At 41.2% G+C, this 19474-nt stretch overlaps 1 protein-coding gene across 2 annotated transcripts in view; it reads left to right on the forward strand.

Annotated features, from left to right (window-relative positions):
* LOC122554375 (reelin domain-containing protein 1-like) overlaps positions 1–18117 on the forward strand; it is a 58096-nt gene extending 39979 nt beyond the window's left edge. The window contains exons 5-7 of one of the 2 annotated variants that reach the window (XM_043699297.1): positions 295–592; positions 10619–10688; positions 15735–18117. In XM_043699297.1, coding sequence (XP_043555232.1) covers positions 295–592; positions 10619–10688; positions 15735–16394 — 1028 coding nt within the window. In that variant the 3' untranslated portion in view covers positions 16395–18117. Of the gene's footprint in view, positions 1–291; positions 593–10618; positions 10689–15734 lie in introns of both variants that reach the window. The other variant, XM_043699287.1, reaches the window with a different exon arrangement.
* Positions 18118–19474: the final 1357 nt, after the last annotated feature.

Here is a 19474-nt window from a genome sequence, read left to right on the forward strand (position 1 = left end):
TGTGAATGATTAGTACAAAACAATTTTACAGAGCAAAATTTGACAAGTTATACTTAGCTGATTTCATCCAAGGAGTATGATCCTACATGGCGCAATTAAATTATTTGTTTTTGTTTAACAGCAGAATATTTCCACAGTACGAGCACAAATGGCATAAATAGATTCTTGCCTTCCATGTGCTCTACCTAATAATTTGGATGTTGACCTTTGCAATTTTTACCTGCAAGCGTGATCAAAATTAGCGTTTCAATCTTGTTATTATAATGTCCACATTATCATCTCTGACATTAGCAGATTACATCAATCCTCAAACAACTTCTCAGATGGTACAGGAGCTTTCACAAACTCCGCTCATCACTGCAGACTGGTACCTCAGACCACAGGCTGCCCATGCAGAAAACTCTTTGCCTGAATTGACCGGATATTCTCAAGATCACAGCCCCTCGACCTCTCAATCCAGCTTGCATCAGAATCAGAATGAGAGACGTCTGCAGCCATCCCTGAATTCTGCCAACAGACACATACTGACTGGCATCCAGATTCTGGAGAGCAGCCTTCTGCTGAAAACCACAGGTTTCAAGATTCCTGAAGGGTAGATATAATCTTGACTGACTTTTCCATATGTATGAAAAGAATGATGTGATAAGCTATTTTCCTCTAGGTCATTTGATACTCCACAATTATTTCTATTTTCAAAAACACATTATTGCCCCATCTCTATTTTCAGATTAGAATTTACCACCATGTGATATTGAGAAAAAGACTCCTTCCTGCACTATATTGTACAGGTTTAAATCACTTCTGGCACAATTTGAAAATCCACTTTATAGTTTAACTGTTTGAGACAAGTGGCAGCTATACCATACAGTATATTCTTCCTACAATATATTCTACAGGAAGATGAACCTATGGTATAGCTACCACCGTTCAACTACAAACTGGATTTTCAATCTATTTGTATAAGACTTACAATAGGAACATCTATAGGAACATCAACTATTTCCCTCTCTCTATTTCTTCCCTACTTCACAAAGTCTGAAAACATAGAATATGTGAACACCAGAAATAGGAGCAGAAGTAGACCACACAATAATGTTATGCCTGCTCTTGGAATATTCCATGTTTGCCTGATTGTTGTAGCTTGAACAACACTCAAGAAACTTGACACCATCCAGGAGAAATGTCTCCAATTTTTAAGAGCAGCCTCAGATTGCTAGTATTTGACCAGATCTACACCAGGCTTTTGAATATGGAGCCAGCACCTGACACCACATCCACAAACAGCAATCCCTCCACCACTGACAATCAGTAGTAGCACTGTGTACCATCTACAAGATGCACTTGTAATTTACCAAAGACAGCACCTTCCAAACCCATGACCACTTCCATATAGAAGGGCAAGGGCAGCAGATACATGGGAATACCAGCCCCTGCAAGTTCTCCTCCAAGCCATTCGCCATCCTGATTTGGAAATATATGCTGTTCCTTCATTGTCACTGGGTCAACATCCTGGAATTCCCTCCCTAAGGGCATTGTGGATCAACCCCCATCACACAGACTGCAGTGGGTCAAGAAGTCAGCTGACCACCACCTTCTCAATGATAACAACTGGATGGGGCAATAAATACTGGCCAGCCAGTGATCCCCATGTCCCATGAGTGACGAAAAGAAAATTGAATATGATCATGGCTGATCTTGAACTTCAAACACCTTTTTCTGCCTGATCCTTATATTGCTTGATTCCCTGAGAGACTAAAATCTATCTATCCTGCCCTGAAATGCATTCAGTGACAGAGATTTCACAACTCTCTGGGACAGAGAATTCCAAAGAATCTCAATTCTTTGAGTAAAGAATTTTCTACTCATCATTCCAAAATGATTGTCCCCTTATCCTAAGAGAATGCCCAGGATTTAGATTTCCTGACCAAGGGAAAGAATCTTTGAGCATTTACCCTGTCAAATCCCTTCACAATCTTGGACATTTCAATTAGATTATCTTTTATTCTTCTAAACTGCAGAGAATGTGGACCTGATTCACTCAGCCTCTCATCATAGGATAATCCCTTTATCCCAGGGATTAATTTAGTGAACATTCATTGCACTGACTCCCATACAAATATATATTACCTTAAATGTGGAGATTATAACTGCATGCAGTACTCCAGGTTTGGTCTCACCAGAACTGCACAATTGTAGCAAGACTTTTATTCCTGTACTCCAATTCCCTTGAAATAAAGGACAACATGTCAATTGCCACCTTGTTTGCTTCTTGTATCTCTATGCTAATCTTCTGCATACCTTGTAAAAGTATACCAACGTCTATTTGAACTTTAACACTTATCAATTTCACATCTTTTAAAAAGCATTTCTGCTTTCCTATTCTTTTGACCAAAGTGAGTAACTTCAAACTTCTCTACATCCACCTGCCAACTTGTCTCCACTCACTTAACTTGCCTATATCTCTTTGTAACTTGTTTGTGTACTTCAACTGAGCTTATCTTTTCACCAATCTTTGTATCATCACCAAACTTAGGTACATTGCTCTGTTACTTCATCTAAGTCATCAACGGAGATTGAAAATAGCTGAGGATCCACCACTGACCCTTGTGATACGTCACTATTCACTGCCTGTCAATACTGAAAATATCTCATTTGTGCCCAATCTCTGTTTCCTGTCCATTAACCAATCCTCAATCCTTGCTATATTCTTGACTTCATGAGCTCCTATTTTGTCTATTAACCTTTTGTGTTGCCTCATAATAAATGTCTTTTGAAAATGAAGGTATACTATATTCTACAAAAAATTCAAACAAATTTGTCAAACAGGATTTTCTTTCAGTAAAATCATACAAATTTATTTTAATCACACTATGGTTTTTCTAAGTCTATTGTTTTTATTTCCTTAATAATTAATTCCAGCATTTCCAAATTGATGTTAGATTAGCTGAACTGCAGTTTCTCTTTGTTTTTCAAGAAACAAGGGCTAGAGACAATGTGACATTTGGCAACTTCCTATCTGACAAGACCATTCTCAAATACAAAGAATTTTTGAAATTCATAGCACGTGCTTCCACTATTCTGTGGCTATGTCTTTGAGAATCTTATGGCATAGGTCAGTGGGTTCTGGGGACTTGTCCCATTATTTTTTTCAATCCATTTTTTTCTAGTTTTTTTTCCTGTTGATATTAATCTCCTCAATTGCCTCACTCTTTCTCACCCTGAGGTTACCTTCTATTACCCAAAATGAAACTTGTATCTTCTGAGATAATCATAGACAAAAAATATTTGTTCAATAGTCTCTGTCATTTCCTCACTCCCACAATATTTTCTCCTGTCTCTGCTTCCAAGGGACCGATGTTTACTTTAACTATACTTGTTTTTATTTATGGATAAAAGCAGGTTTTAAGAGCTTATATATTTCTGACCAGTTTTCTCCATATTCTATTTTTTCTCCCTTTGGTAGTTTTTTTGATGCTTTCTAAAACATTCCAAATCCTCAACCTTGTTTCTGTTTTTGACAATATTATAAGCCTCTTCTTTTGATGTTTTAGTATCTTCAATTTCCCAAGTGAGCCATGGATGAGTCTTTCTCGCACTGTTTCTCAGTGGAATATATTTTTTTGTACATCTTTAATGATCTCTTTAAATGTTTTCTGCTGCTCATTTACTTTTTATCCAAGTAACCTTAGTCAGATCTCCTCTTCTGCCTATATATTTCGGCCAGTGGCCAGAGAAATGGCAGATGGAGTTTAATTTAGATAAATGTGAGGTGCTGCATTTTGGAAAGGCAGATCAGGGCAGACTTATACATTTAATGATAAGGTCTTGGGGAGTGTTGCTGAACAAAGAGACCTTGGAGTGCATGTTCATAGCTCCTTGAAAGTGGAGTCGCAGATAGATAGGATAGTGAAGAAGGCGTTTGGTATGCTTTCCTTTATTGGTCAGAGTATTGAGTACAGGAGTTGGGAGGTCATGTTGCAGCTGTACAGGACATTGGTGAGGCCACTGTTGGAATATTGCATGCAATTCTGGTCTCCTTCCTATCAGAAAGATGTTGTGAAACTTGAAAGAGTTCAAAAAGATTTGCAAGGATGTTGCCAGGGTTAAAGGATTTAAACTACAGGGAGAGGCTGAACAGGCTGGGGCTGTTTTCACTGCAACATCGGAGGCTGAGGGGTGACCTTATAAAGGTTTATAAAATCATGAGGGGCATGGATAGGGTAAATAGTAAGGTCTTTTCCCTGGAGAGGACAAGTCCAGAACTAGAGGGCATAGATTTAAGGTGAGAGGGATGGTACAGGAGGGAGAGATTCACATACTTGGATAATTGGGGCTCATTCTGGGGTAGGTAATACCTTTACAAATGGGATGGTCTATACCTGAACCATATCCTGGGGGGAAATTTGCTAATGCTCTTTAGGATGATTTAAACTAATTCAGCAGGGGGATGGGAAGGGAAACCGAATTGTAGTTCCAGTGTCCAGGAGGTTGAAAGTAGTGAGGTCATAAAGAAGGTTTCAAGGTCACAGGAGTGTACCGGCAGGCAGAAAGGTGGTTTGAAGTGTGTCTACTTCAACACCAGGAACATCCAGAATAGTGTGGCATGTTGTGGCCATTTCAGAGACATGGATAGAGCAGGGACAGGAATGGTGACTGAAGGTTTCAAGGTTTAGATGTTTCAGTAAGAATAGGGAAGGTGATAAAAGAGGGGGAGGTGTGGCTATATTAATTAAGGACAGTACAGAGGATCCTCAATTATCCGAACAAGATGGGCAGGCAGTATTTTGTTCAGGTAATTGATAACTCAGATGATTGATTCAATGCCTCTCCTCTGGTACTCTGAAGTTTGCTTTTTCCTTGCTCTGCCTGCCTTGCTTCCTCTCTCTGTCACAGGGTTTGTTTCTCAGAAGACACACACACTTGTGTGTGAGGGACTTGCTGCATTGCTGAAGCCTCCCACCCCCCCCACCCACAGACACCATCGATTCAATGGGATTGACACAGCAAGCACTTGCTAGGTCTGCTCCCTGTTCAGGAGACTAGGCAGCAGCACACCGCGTGCGAGCCCCCTGCCCCCACCACTGCCCCTTGCCGTCAGGCTCCCATGTGCCCCCACCCCTGGGGCAGCTGGACTGGACACCAACAGCAAGACTGCTGCTGCCTATGGGGGGGGTCTCAAAATCAACCACTCGCTCATTCATTTACACACACACCACACACACACACAGTACACCCCTGTGTAGAACTCCAAGGCAAGAGAGAGAGAGGGCGGGCAGTCAGTCATTTGGAGACTGTTCCTTGGCTCCCATTGATGTCCAGGACTGTTCTCGGCAGCATTTCGGTAAGCCAAGTTCATTTTTGATCATTGTAAACAAAAGGTGCAATCAGTGTTGGAAACACCTCTTTGATGTAATGTTTTTATCGGGACCTCTTTGATGTAATGTTTTTATCGGGACCTCAAGATCATCTTCGGATAATTGATATTCAGATAATTGAGGTTCTTATGTATTATGGTGGAAGAAAGGATGTTTGATGAGGACACGTCTACTGAGGTAGTATGGGCTGAGATTAGAAACAGGAAAGGAGAGGCCACCCGATTGGGAGTTTTCTCTGAAAAGTTCCAGATATATAGAGGAAAGGATTGCAAAGATGATTTTGGATTGGAGCAAAAGTAACAGGATAGTTGTTCTGGGGGACTTTAACTTTCCAAATATTAACTGGAAACTCTCTCGTTCAAGTACTTTAGATGGATCAGTTTTTATCCTGTGTGTGCAGGAGGGTTTCCTGATACAGGCCAACAAGAGGCGAAGCCACATTGGAATTGGTACTGGGTAATGAACGCGGCTAGGTGTTAGATTTGGAGGTAGGTGAGCATTTTGGTGATTCCAAATATTAACTGGAAACTCTCTCGTTCAAGTACTTTAGATGGATCAGTTTTTATCCTGTGTGTGCAGGAGGGTTTCCTGATACAGTATGTAGACAGGCCAACAAGAGGCGAAGCCACATTGGAATTGGTACTGGGTAATGAACGCGGCCAGGTGTTAGATTTGGAGGTAGGTGAGCATTTTGGTGATAGTGACCACAATTCAGTTATGTTTACTTTAGCGATGGAAAGGGATAGGTATATACTGCGGGGCAAGAGTTATAGCTGAGGGAAAGGCAATTATGATGTGATTAGGCAAGATTTAGGGTGCATAAAATGGGGAAGGAAACTGCAGGGGATGGGCACAATTGAAATGTGGAGCTGGTTCAAGGAACAGCTACTGCGTGTCCTTGATTAGTATGTCCGTGTCAGGCAGGGAGGAATTGGTTGAGGAAGGGAACCATGGTTTACTAAAGAAGTTGAATCTCTTGTCAAGAGTAAGAAGGAGGCTTATGCAAAGATGAGATGTAAAGGCTCAGTTAGGGCACCTAAGAGTTACAAGTTAGCCAGGAAGAACCTAAGGAGAGAGCTAAGAAGAGCCAGGAGGGGGCATGAAAAGTCTTTGGCAGGTAGGATCAAGGAGAACCCTAAAGCTTTCAAAAGGTATGTCAGGAATAAAAGAATGACTAGAGTAAGATTAGGGCCATTGAAGGACAGTAGTGGGAAGTTGTGCATGGAGTCCAAGGAGATAGGAGAGGTGCTAAATGAATATTTTTCGTCAGTATTCACACAGGAAAAAGACAATGTTTTCGAGGAGAATTAGATGGGATTGTGGTTCATGAGGAGGTGTTAGCAATTCTGCAAAGTGTGAAAATAGATAAGTTCCTTGGGCTGGATGGGATTTATCCTAGGACTCTCTGGGAAGCCAGGGAGGAAAATGCAGAGCCTTTGGCTTTGATCTTCATGTCGTCATTGTCTCCAGGAATAGTGCCAGAAGACTGGAGGATAGCAAATGTTGTCTCCTTGTTCAAGAAGGGAAGTGGAGATAACCCTGACAATTATAGACCAGTGAGCCTTACATCGGTAGTGGGCAATGTGTTGGAAAGAATTATAAGAGATAGGATTTATAATCATCTAGCAAGGAATAAGTTGACTAGGGATAGTCAACATGGTTTTGTAGAGGATAGGTCATGCCTCACAAACCTGATTGAGTCCTTTGAGAAGGTGACCAAACAGGCAAATGAGGGTAAAGCTGTTGATGTGATATATATAGATTTCAGTAGAGAGCGTTTCATAACCTTCCTCATGGTAGACTATTGCAGAATATATGGAGGCATAGGATTGAGGGTGTTTTAGTGGTTTTGATCAGAAATTGGCTAGTTGTAAGAAGACAGAGGGTGGTGATTGATGGGAAATGTTCATCCTGGAGTTCAGTTACTAGTGGTGTACTGCAAGGATCTTTTTTGGGGATATTGCTGTTTTTCATTTTTTATAAATAACCTGGATGAGGGAGTTGAAGGATGGGTTAGTAAATTTGTGGATGACACTAAGGTCAGTGGAGTTGACAGTGCAGAGGATGTTGCAGGTTACAGAGTGACATAGATAAGTGGCAGAGCTGGGCTGAGAGGTGGCAAATGGAGTTTAATGTGGAAAAATGAGATGATTCACTATGGAAGGAGTAACAGGAATACAAAATACTGGGCTAATGGTAAGACTCTTGGTAGAGTGGATGAGCAGAGAGATCTCAGTGTCCATGTGCATAGATCCCTGAAAGTTGTCATCCAGATTGATAGGGTTGATAAGAAGGCACACAGGTGTGTTAACTTCTATTGGGTTTTAGAGGGATTGAGTTGTGGAGCCATGAGATCATGCTACAGCTGTACAAAACTCTGGTGCAGCCACACTTGGAGTGTTGAGTATAGTTCTGGTCACCGCATTATAGGAAGAATGTGGAAGCTTTGGAAAGGGTTCAGAGGAGATTTACTAGGATGTTACCTGGTATGGAGGGAAGGTCTTATGAGGAAAGGCTGAGGGACTTGAGGCTGTTTTCATTAGAAGAAAGTTGAGAGATGACTTGATACAGACATACAAGATAATCAGAGGGTTAGATAGGGTGGACAGTGAGAGCCTTTTTCCTCAGATGGTGATGGCTCGCACAAGGGGACATAGTATTAACGGCATGGGTAAACCACTCTCTTCCCCCCCCCCCCCACCAACTTAGACGAGCAACACAGAAAAGATTTACCCCATGTGGTTATCTGTTAAATTTGACAGGCCAAGAACTATCCCAAAAGTCACTACTTACAGTGAAAATTAACTTTTTTTTTGAAAAAGTCTAATGGAATAATTTACTAACAACTATTTACAAATAATTTCTCTAACTTTTACTTGCCCTTCTACAATACTGGTCTTATTTAAACCCCCCCCAATTAAGATTTACCAAAAAATTCAAATTTCAAAACCAGCCAGCTGTTGAATCTTCTCTTTGTATTTTCCTCTGTCTTTGTTTTCTTCTTACTGATTACTGTATCACAGGTCACTGATTGATAAAGGTACCTTTAAGAGAGCTATTCTCCGGGCAGCCTGTAATTGTTTGTGGCTTGGCAGTTCTCCCTCAACTGTTCAATTTTTTTCTGTTTTATACCCCAGTGCATCAGATTGCTTCATTGCAAGGTTTGTGAAGGTTTGTAGCTCAGGTTGAGGTTTAGGGTGTAGGTTTGCTCGCTGAGCTGTAGGTTTGATATCCGGACGTTTCATTACCTGGCTAGGTAACATCATCAGTGGCGATCCCCAAGTGAAGCGAAACTGTTGTCTCCTGCTTTCTATTTATATGTTTGTCTTGGATGGGGTTTCTGGGGTTTGTGGTGATGTCATTTCCTGTTCGTTTTCTGAAGGGTTGATAGATGGTATCTAGATCTATGTGTTTGTTTATGGCGTTGTGGTTGGAGTGCCAGGCCTGTAGGAATTCTCTGGCATGTCTTTGCTTAGCCACAAACAGGAAGAAAGTTAGCCACCAGGATACATGAACACCAGCGAGCCACAAAAAGACATGACCCTCTCTCCCTCGTAGCCCTACACACGGATGAAAAAAAAACCACCATTTCGACTGGGACAACACATATATCCTGAGACAGGCTAAGCAAAGACATGCCAGAGAATTCCTAGAGGCCTGGCACTCCAACCACAAAGCCATAAACAAACACACAGATCTAGATACCATCTATCAACCCCTCAGAAAACAAACAGGAAATGACATCACCACAAACCCCATCCAGGAGAAAGATATAAATAGAAAGCAAGAGACAACAGCTTTGCTTCACTTGGAGGTCGCTGCTGATGATGTTACCTAGCCAGGTAATGAAACGTCTAGATATCAAACCTACAGCTCAGCGAGCAAACCTACACCCGAGATTGTTTCATTGGTATTAATATTGTCAAAATACCAAATTCAAGCTTGATTGGGGTATAATTTAAACTGGCTGAATTTGGATTTGTTTCTGTATCCAGGCAACCCAGCTAATCTAGCTGTTCGACCAAATGTTATCTTTTAAATGTTCCAGTCTCTGTGTGTTTGCTAAGTCCTTCAGCTCTCTTAAAAAGTACAACACACCTCTACACCTTCATAACAATAGCTTTAAATTGAGAGGTGATAAATGTAGGACATATGTCTGAGGTAGGATGTTTACTGAGAGTAGTAGGGGTGTGGACTGCCCTGCCTGCAACAGTAGTGGACTCACCAACTTTAAGGGCATTTAAATGGTCATTGGATAAATATATGGATGAAAATGGAATAGTGTCGGTTAGATGGACTTCAGATTGGTTTCACAGGTCGGCGCAACATCGAGGGCTGAAGGGCCTGTACTGCGCTGTAATATTCTATGTTGTAAGATAGCTTTACTCCTTGTTAGTATCACAACATTTTGCTCCAAGAAAACATTATGAAAATAATCTACAAACTCATCTTCTGTCAATTTGATTATGCTAATGTTGATTATAGTGGCCCGTAATTATCATATTGCTTTTTGTACAAGCTCCAATATTTTTTTGTTTAGTGCTCTGTCCAAGGCTGTAACTACTATTAGGGGGCCTATAAGCAGCTCCCACCAGTTTTGTTTTGTTATTCCTAATTTCCAATCATATTGAATTTAAATCATGGTCTTCTGAGGCAGATCTTTACTCACAAATGTCTTTATTCCACCCTTTATCATCAGGGCTTTGCCATTCTGCCTATCTCTCTGAAATACTCTGGAATATATCTTTCCCACCCTTGATCATCTTATAACCTTGTTTCTGCAATGGCAATGAGATCAAAACCATTTACCTTTGTTTGTGCCTCTAGCACATGTTTTCTACTGCAAATGCTTTATGCGTTCAAATAAAGAATGTTTTTGGAACTTTTCGATAATGACCTCATTCATTGATGTAACCTTGCATCTAGTTCCAAAACACAAAAGATTGACTGCAAATTCATAATTTATTAGGCATGAGAGGAAGCCTAAATCATGGTGGACTGGAACAAAACTAGATTGTACGAAGAAACTATCTAAAAAATCTAATGTTTCCCCTGACCCATGATTTATCAGGGTAGCCGTCATGCTTTTAAAGATAACAAATATCTGTATAGGGTTTTAAAAAAATTAGCTGTTCTGTGATTTGAAGAAATTCCTTTATAACAATTGAATAATTTACTTTAAGTTGCTTATTGAATTAATCTTGCTATAACAATAGTAATCATTATCTTCTTACAATTTCTAGTGAAGATACTCTGAATAGTGATTTTCATCTAGCCTTTCAAACTTGTATGAATTGCAATGATATTGTACAAGTAAGTAGTCACTTTATATTTATAGCATTTCTTATATTTTATAGTTTGTCTGAATGTACTAAAATCTGGACTGCTGGAGTGTTTAATCATGAATCCTAAGCATAGTAAATGAGTACCCTATGGAAAAGTACAAATCCATACTGGCAAACAAATATAAGTGGAGATTTTGGTTTGCATTTTTTTTTGGGTGAGGAAAAAGACCATGCTTTTCCCATTTTTTAGTTTAAGCATGGGCTGGGCGTCTTTAGTGAGATGCCCTCACTATAACCAGTGTGAAAGCTTGCTGGATCAAGTACCAATCATCAGGTACTTGGTCAGTTTGACCTTGGTCAAACACTACAATGTCCCAAACTGCCTAAAGCTGCCAGCCAACGGCTACTGTGAGGACTACTTAGGCATTACAAACCAGAATGGTAAACCCAGCCCTGCCTTATCCTCTTTACCAACATCTGGGGCAGTTGTCTCAAAGACTGGCTAAGCAACAGGAAACTGTACAATGTCCCATATAACACCATTACTATATCTATCTGGGTATATACTGTCCCACTGGCAGGACATACTCAGCAGAAATGGCAGTACAAGGTATACAGTTGTGAGGGAGTTGCTCTGGGAGTGCTCAACATTGACTCCAGGCCTCATGAAGTCACATTGCATCAGGTTAAACATGGCCAAGGAGACCTCCTGCTGATTACCATGTACTGTTTACCCTCAGCTAATGAATCAGTCATCCCTCCTGTTGAACACCGCTTTGAGGAAGCAATGAGGGAGCAAAGGCACAGAATATGCCCATCACCAATTGTAGCTTAGCAAAATCACCAGTGGTTGAGTTTGGGCTAGATTTTACTGCTGGACTGGGTTTCCTTAGGAACCATCAAAAGGAACAAAACATAATTAATCTACCTGTCTAAGATGCGTCTGCTTAAAATAGGATCAGGAAGAGCAACCATCACACAGTCCTCATGGTGACAAAGTCCTGTTTTCACATTGAGGTTACCCATGTTGCGTGGAACTATCACTCTACCAATGGGACAGATTTCAAACAGATCTAACAACTCAAGACCAGGCATTCTAGAGGTGCTGTGGGCCAACAACAGAAGCAAAGTTGCACTCTAACGTAATCTGTAACCTCGTGGCTGAGCATATCCCTCACTCTATCATTACCACCGACCCTGGTTCAATGGAGTGTGCAGGGGGCATACCAGGAACAGCACCAGGGATATCTACAAATAAGGTGTCAACCTGGTGAGGTTGCAGAAAAAGATTACTTGTATGCTAAACAGTATAAGCAGGAAGTGATTAACAGAGCTAAACATTCCACAACCAACAGATTAGATCTAAGCTCTGCAGTTCTGCCACATCCAGTCATGAGGGTGGACAATCATACAACTCATTGGAGGAGGAGGCTTCATAAATACCACCATCCTCAATGATGGGTGAGTCAACCACATCATTGCAAATGATAAGGCTGAAGCATTCATAACAATCTTCAGCCAGAAGTGCTGACTGGATGATCCACCTTGGCCTCCTCCAGAAGTCTCCAGCATGACAGCTGACAATTCACTCTGTGATATTAATTGGAGGCACTGAATACTGCAAAGTCAATTGGCCCTGACATAATTTTGGCAATTGTAATAAAAGCCTATGCTGTAGAATTAGCTGTGCCCCTAGCCAAGCGATTCCAGTACATCTACAACAATGTAGAAAATTGCTTGGGTTTGTCCTGTACTCAAAAAGTAAGATGTATTCACACCGGCCAATTACTGCCTCATCTGTTGACTCTCAATAATCAATAAAGTGATGGAAAGCATCATCAAGCAGCACCTGCTTAGTAATAACCTGCTCAGTGACACCCAGTTTGGGTTCCACCAGGGTCACTCAGCTTCTGACCTATTGGGGGCAGCACGGTGGCTCAGTGGTTAGCACTGCTGCCTCAAAGCGCCAGGGACCTGGGTTCAATTCCAGCCTCAGGTGATCGTCTGTGTGGAGTTTGCACATTCTCCCTGTGTCTGCGTGGGTTTCCTCCGGCTCTGGTATCCTCCCACAGTCCAAAGATGTGTAGGTCAGGCGAATTGGCCATGCTAAATTGCCCATACTGTTAGGTGCATTAGTCAGAGGGAAATGGGTCTGGGTGGCTTACTCTTCAGAGGGTTGGTGTGGATTTGTTGGACCAAATGGCCTGTGGATGATCTAGTCTGATCTTATTACATACTCAGTTTGAACATGGACAACAGAGCTGAACTCCAGAGAAGAGGTGTAAGTGACATCAAGGCTGCCCTGGACTGAGCCTGGCATCAAGATGCCCTAACGACAGTAAAGCAGTGTATACAGTCTACAAGTTGCACTGCATAAATTCACCAACACTCCTTAGACAGCACCATCCAAATCCACAGCCATTACCACCTTGGAGGCAAGGGCAGTAATTACATGGGAAAGGTCTCCTCCTAATTTCTCACCATCCTAACTTGGAAGTATATCACTGTTCCTTCGGTGTTGGTGGGTCAATAATCCTGGAACTCCCTCCCTAATGGAATTGTGCAGCAGTTGAAGAAGGCAGCTCACCCGACACCTTCTCAAGGGGCAACTAGAGATGGGCAATAAACATCTGTCCAGCCAGTAACACTTTCATCTCATAAGTTTAAAAAAAAATCATTGTCTTAATTGTCAGTGAATTAGGAAGGTTGGCAATGGGACTCCTCCCCAGATCCAATTCCTGAGGTGATGGGAGATTAGGTAATTCCTTGTTGTCAATCCATCTAATCATTTGCACTTTCCTACCTCTTCTACAAAGGGGAAATCCTGGGCTGTATTTTGCAGTCACCACATAGAATCACAAGGCAGTAAGTCATTGAAGGCTTCAGAAGTAAGCACTAAGTTTGAACAAATGCGACCTAAACGTTTTAGATGAGGTCATAATCATGAAGTATTGTTCATAATGGACTCAAAACTGGTGGATGGGTGAATCTTGTGATCAATGATGTAGACTGGGCTTTTTAAAATCTCACATTTCAGACCTCATTGTCCATAAAGTGATGGCGTTGGGATGTTTGTGTTTTTAAAGTGCAACACAACTTTTTGGACGAGACTGACTGATTCCCTGAATCATACTGAATGTGAAGGTAAAATTTGTGGGATAGGGTTAATTAGCATTCTGTTCATTTTTCCCACTGATCCACTGCAAGCGGAGATTGTGGAGTGGGGTGATGGCTGGTGACTGTGTAAAGGGTGGAAAAGGGCATCAGATAGGGGAGTATTGCAGAGGGTAGTGGGTGCACTGCAAAGGGCAGTGAGGGACATACTACAGAGGACATTCTGAGAGGAGGTTGTCTGACAGAATCTACCTCAAGCCCAGTCTCTCTCACAGCTAGCTCTCTGGAATGCCTGCAGATACAATTCTAAAGAATTCATTAAAGCTGTTGCTAATGTTCTGTTCTAGAGTCATAGAGTTATACAACACGGAAACAGACCCTTTGGTCCAACTTGTCCATGCCAACCAAGTTTCCCAACTAAACTGGTCCCATTTGCCTGGGTTTGGCTCATACCCCTCTAAACATTTCCTTTTTATGTACCTGTCCAAATGTCTTTTAAATGTTGTAACTTACCTGCATCTACCACTTCCTTTGACAGTTCATTCCACATATGAATCACTGTGTGAAAAATTCCCCCCTCACCTTAAAAATATGCCCCTAGTTTTGAACTCCCCTACCCTAGAGAAAAGTCCTTATCTTCCCCCCACCTTGAGTTTATAAACCTCTATAAGATCAACCTCAACCACCTAGTCCAGTGAAAAAGGTCCCTGCTTATCCAGCTTCTCCTTATAACTCAAACTGTCCAGTGATATTTAATTTTATATATTCTGTTATCGATTGTTACTGTCTCTGAAATAACTGAGAAATCATTTGCAACCATTTGAAACTGATTTTTTGTAGTTTTAAGATTTGCAGTTGTTGTAAATTTGAGAATTCTAGTGTTTTAAATTGGCACATCACTTCAATTTTGAACCTGTTATGTTAAGTAGATGTTCCATTGTTTGACTTTTAGCCTCACATGTCCTTTCTTTTGCTGGTGCTGTGGGGAGTGCAAAGGGGGAGGACAATAAATCACTTTTGGCAGGGTCATTAAATGGCTGTATTGAGATTAAATTACATTTACAGTATTAATTCAGCAATTTCTTGGAATGCAATGAATGTCAATGGTGAGGCTGATGGCAAAGGAAGACGTGAGTACATTGGAGATGGTGCAGAAGAGATTTCTGAGCATAGTTCCAGGGAATAGACAATTCAGTTATGAGGAAAGATTGGAGAAGTTGGCACTGGTTTCCTGAGAAAAGAGAACGCTAAGGGGAGACTCGATAGCAATTTTCACAATCATGGGCGGTCTGGACAGTTTGGATAGGGAAAAAAATGTTCCCATTTGTAAATGGAACAAAAACTAGAGGTAAAGTTTTAAAGTATGTAGCAAAAGAGGCAAATGTGATGTGAGAAGGAACTTTTCATATAGCTGGTAGTTAGAGTCTGAAATGTGCAACCTGGAATTATGGTTCAATTCAAGCATTCAACGTTGGACTAGTGTTTTTATAAATGTGCAGAATTCTGGGGAAAAGGCAGGAGACTAAGTTAAAATGCTTAGAGAAGCCAGCGCAGACATGATGGATTGACTGGGCCTCCTTTTGCTCCAGACAGTTCTGTGACTCTGAAGTTCCAATGTTTTCAGTTGTTCTGAGAGCTACACAAATCCTTAGCAATTTGTGGCGAATCAGAACCTTGTGCTCATCTTGCCTTGCACCGCTTTTTCTTTATGAATCAATCAAGTTGCTCTGAATACATTAGTAGCAGCACTTTCTGAGCTTCCGTAAAATATGGAGGAGTTGGTAAATGTAAAGGTGGGTGCCAAAATAAATGTTAAGTTTTATAATTGTTAAATTTAAAGAATTAATGATTGTGATGGAATCGTTACCTGATTATTGTGTAATAAACATCAGGCAATAACTCAGCAGCAATCACGTTCCGTGCTGTGCCATTTCATTCCTGTCATCATTTCATTTTAAAGGTCAGCACCTGGTCCGCTTCTGAAACGGATTCAGAATTTTCAGCAGCACTTTCCTTGCCAATAAAAACTGGACAGCAATATTCCACCTTTTGGTTTTCTGACTTCCCTCCTGCCCAGGAAATGGATTGGGCACCTGCGGATAAAGATACTCTCAGAAACCCAGGAAGTGAAGCCATTCCGGACTCTGGACTATTTTCAAACGCAATGAACATAAATCCAACGCTGACTGAAAACCAACTGACACCACACCGTGCTTCGGCAAACCTCCTGCAGTTGGTCAAAAACTCAGGTTCCAGAACTGATCTGGGTAAAGTGGCCAGAAACATGTCCCTCGGGGTGACACAAAGCATGCGGAAAGAAAGTGTAACAAGTCGAGAAGGGAGCCTTGCAAATGAAGCAAAGCTGCGCGTTCCTCAATTAGGAATGCTTCTCGGCTGTTCTGCTGCTCTCGGCATGGCATTAGCAGTAGGGTTACGTCATTTTCTCTCCCAGTATTGTCGGAAACACACGGAGGTATCCTTTGGCAACCCGGACAGCAGCATCATCAGTGTGGGAGAGAGTGGTGAGCTGGTGCATGTCAGAAAGATACGGGAGAACAGCTTTGTGCTTGTTCAGGCTGAATACAATGTGATTACACCTTCAAGCACTGGTGGAAAGTAACCGCGCATTGGGCTTTGTAAGAATTTTTAATTCATTATACATCACAGCATCATTAGCATGTAGTGTTACATTACATTGTGAGCTGAATTACTGCCGGCATGTATGAAGGGAGATTCGCAATCTTTGTGTGCTCATTCCCAGTTTGTTCTTTTGCACACACAGATTTGCAAATACTCTTATTTCACACGTTTTTCAATTCCACATTTTCCCTAATGCAAGGCTGGTGAATATCTCGGAATGTATTCATATTCAATGTCAACATTTACAGCTGGCCTGAAAAGGTGCATGTATAAAGGTAGAGCTTTAGAAGGGCTTATGCCCGCAACGTCGATTCTCCTGCTCCTCGGATGCTGCCTGGCCTGCTGTGTTTTTCCAGCACCACATTTTTCAACTCTGGTACTCCAGCATCTGCAGTCCTCACTTTCTCCATGTATAAAGGTAGTCTGGTTGCAACAGGGGTGTGGACAGATGGAGGTGCAGAAGAAGAATGTTAGTGCTTTTTGAAGTCTCTCCACTGACAGAGTAATCTTTCAAATAATTTAGTTTGTATTGGCGGTGATTTGCATTAGAGGATGGATTCTTGTTGAGGGGCTGGGGATCCTCCTTGCTGCTGGAGAATGGCCAGAGATCCAGGTTACCTCTTTCTAGGAAGGTCCACCCTACCATGAGCTAATCAGGCAGCACTGTGCCTTTGACCCACCTCCCAGGAGCTCCTGCTCCATCTCTTTGCTCACCAGTATCACTGGTGAGGCTGCTCCCTGAATGAATGGCACCAAAGCGCCAGAATCCGGAGTGAACCACACCACAGCTAATTGACAATGGGAGGGGTTTTGCAAGGAGGTAGAGGGTGTGGTCAGCAGCAAGGACAAGGGGTTGGCCTCAGTCAACCCCATCCTCCCACCTTCCTGATGTTATACTTGGGTGAAGTGCTGAGTGGCTATGTTTGAAAGACTCATCGCCTGCTCATCCTGGAGATGACAAGCTGGTCACTCAAATTTACCTGTCATGCACATTGCAATTAGGTTAATATAAGTGATTGTACGTAGTCATTAAATTTCCACAAAGGACGTCAACTGTGATGGGGCAGGAAGTCTGACTATGGCCCCAACTTAGTTCTGGCGAGACCACCATCGCACTTAATAAATGTCTGTCCCACCTTCTGCCGTGAGAGAGGACATAAAATTCTGCCAATGGATACATCTTCAGTAGTTATTGATCTGCTGTTTATTGTTAACTGGCACAATTCTGTCAATATTGTTACAGTACTTTGTTAGATACCCAACAAATGGCACTCAAGCATGTAATCATGCTTGAAAATGCATCACCACCTTTAAACTAGTGGCAAAAAGAAAACTGAGGTTTCCATTTTTCATTATTGTAAACAAAGTTCTGCCATTCTTCACTGAAGAGGACTGACATCAGCAAATGGAGAAGAGATTTATGATCCATCAAACACGATCTAAATGCTTTTCTTCAATCATAAAAAGGGAAGTTTTTTTAATAACCTCTGATAAATGGATTTTCTTTGACAAGCCATTGTCAGATTTGCACAATATTTACTGATTTGAGCCACTTAAAACATGATGCTTTTGGTGTAATTTGCAAAGTAAGCCCCATACACAATGATCTATTGGCCTTGTTGATGGGTAATCCCTACAGTGTGAAAACAGGCCATTTGGCCCAAGAAGTCTACATCGACCCTCCGAAGAGTGACCCACCCAGACCCATTCTCTTGCCCTATTACTCTACATTTACCCCTGCCTAATGCACCTAGCCTATACATTCCAGAACACTGTGGGCAATTTAGCATGGCCAATTCACCTAAAATGCACATCTTTGAGACTGTGGGAGGAAAGCGGAGCATCTGGAGGAAACTCACACTGACACAGGGAGAATGTGGAAACTCCACACAGATAGTCACCCGAGGCAGGAATCCAACCCAGGTCCCTGGCAATGTCAGGCAGCAGTGTTAACCACTAAGCCACCTATGTTGAACTCTTAGTACAGTTCTAAAAAGCAGCAGAAATTGATTTAAGAAGAACTCAGCAGTGAACCCTGCTACCATTAAACAAGCCTTATCTCACAGTGTCTAATTACCATTTTAAAGTGTGTGTAAGTATTTTAAAAAATGACCAAGACTGTGTCAGTTTTATGCTGATGTAAAGCAGTTGGGTGTGCATTGATGTAAAAGTAGCTTATGGTAATAGCTTAAGAAAGTCAAGTGTGTCGCTCACTTTTGAGGTCTAGTCACATAGTATGCACCAATTTAGTATTATTTCACATCAAGACTAGCTTCTGATTCATAATGAGGTATGCAATTTAAAGGAGTAGCTATTTTCCCATTTCTTAAATCATAAACGAATACATCGCATTAACATTGTTTTCATTTAATTGTTCAGTGTTTAATTCATGCCTAGGCAGAAAATTATATCAATTTGAATATGATTTTGACCTGTTCACTACTGATTTTTTTTGGTTGTTTTTGCTTTGCATTGTTAATGAAAATTTGCATTCATAATGTTACAAGACCACAGTTGATTGCAATTGATTGTTTAACAATAGAATACGGAAGATGTTTGTCTCCCCAAAGGTTTGCATTATCGTGAGAGTGGAATGTAATTCTGAGCACACAAAGCACCTTGAGTTCTAAAAACAAATCTCACTTTGTATAAATTCCTATCTTCTGTAATTAGAGCATTAAGATTTTTTCTGTAGAAGTATGTTCTTTTTCAAATAAGTCTTTCAAGGAAGCTTTGCAATCTTTACCACCATCTGTGTGAAAAGTTTGTTCTGTTTAAGTAACATAAGAATTAAGAATCAGTAAATAACTCCCATCTGTCTATTAAAAAGTGTATTTGCAGTTAAACATATTTTTAGTGATCATTTCCATTACATGGAAACTGCATCTTCCTTGGTTGGAAGCAGTTGGCTCAGCATAGCTGTGGACTGAACCTGATCTGTCCTTCACCTCTATGGCTTAGTAAATCTCATGTTTAATCACTGGAGTGTCAGAGTTTAAATTTGTTGAGATTCTCAATTATGTACAGGGACTTATTCTGTCAAAATGGTTGAACCACATA

This window comes from Chiloscyllium plagiosum, chromosome 1, assembly GCF_004010195.1.
Source record: "Chiloscyllium plagiosum isolate BGI_BamShark_2017 chromosome 1, ASM401019v2, whole genome shotgun sequence".
In the NCBI taxonomy this organism is placed as follows: Eukaryota; Metazoa; Chordata; class Chondrichthyes; order Orectolobiformes; family Hemiscylliidae; genus Chiloscyllium; species Chiloscyllium plagiosum.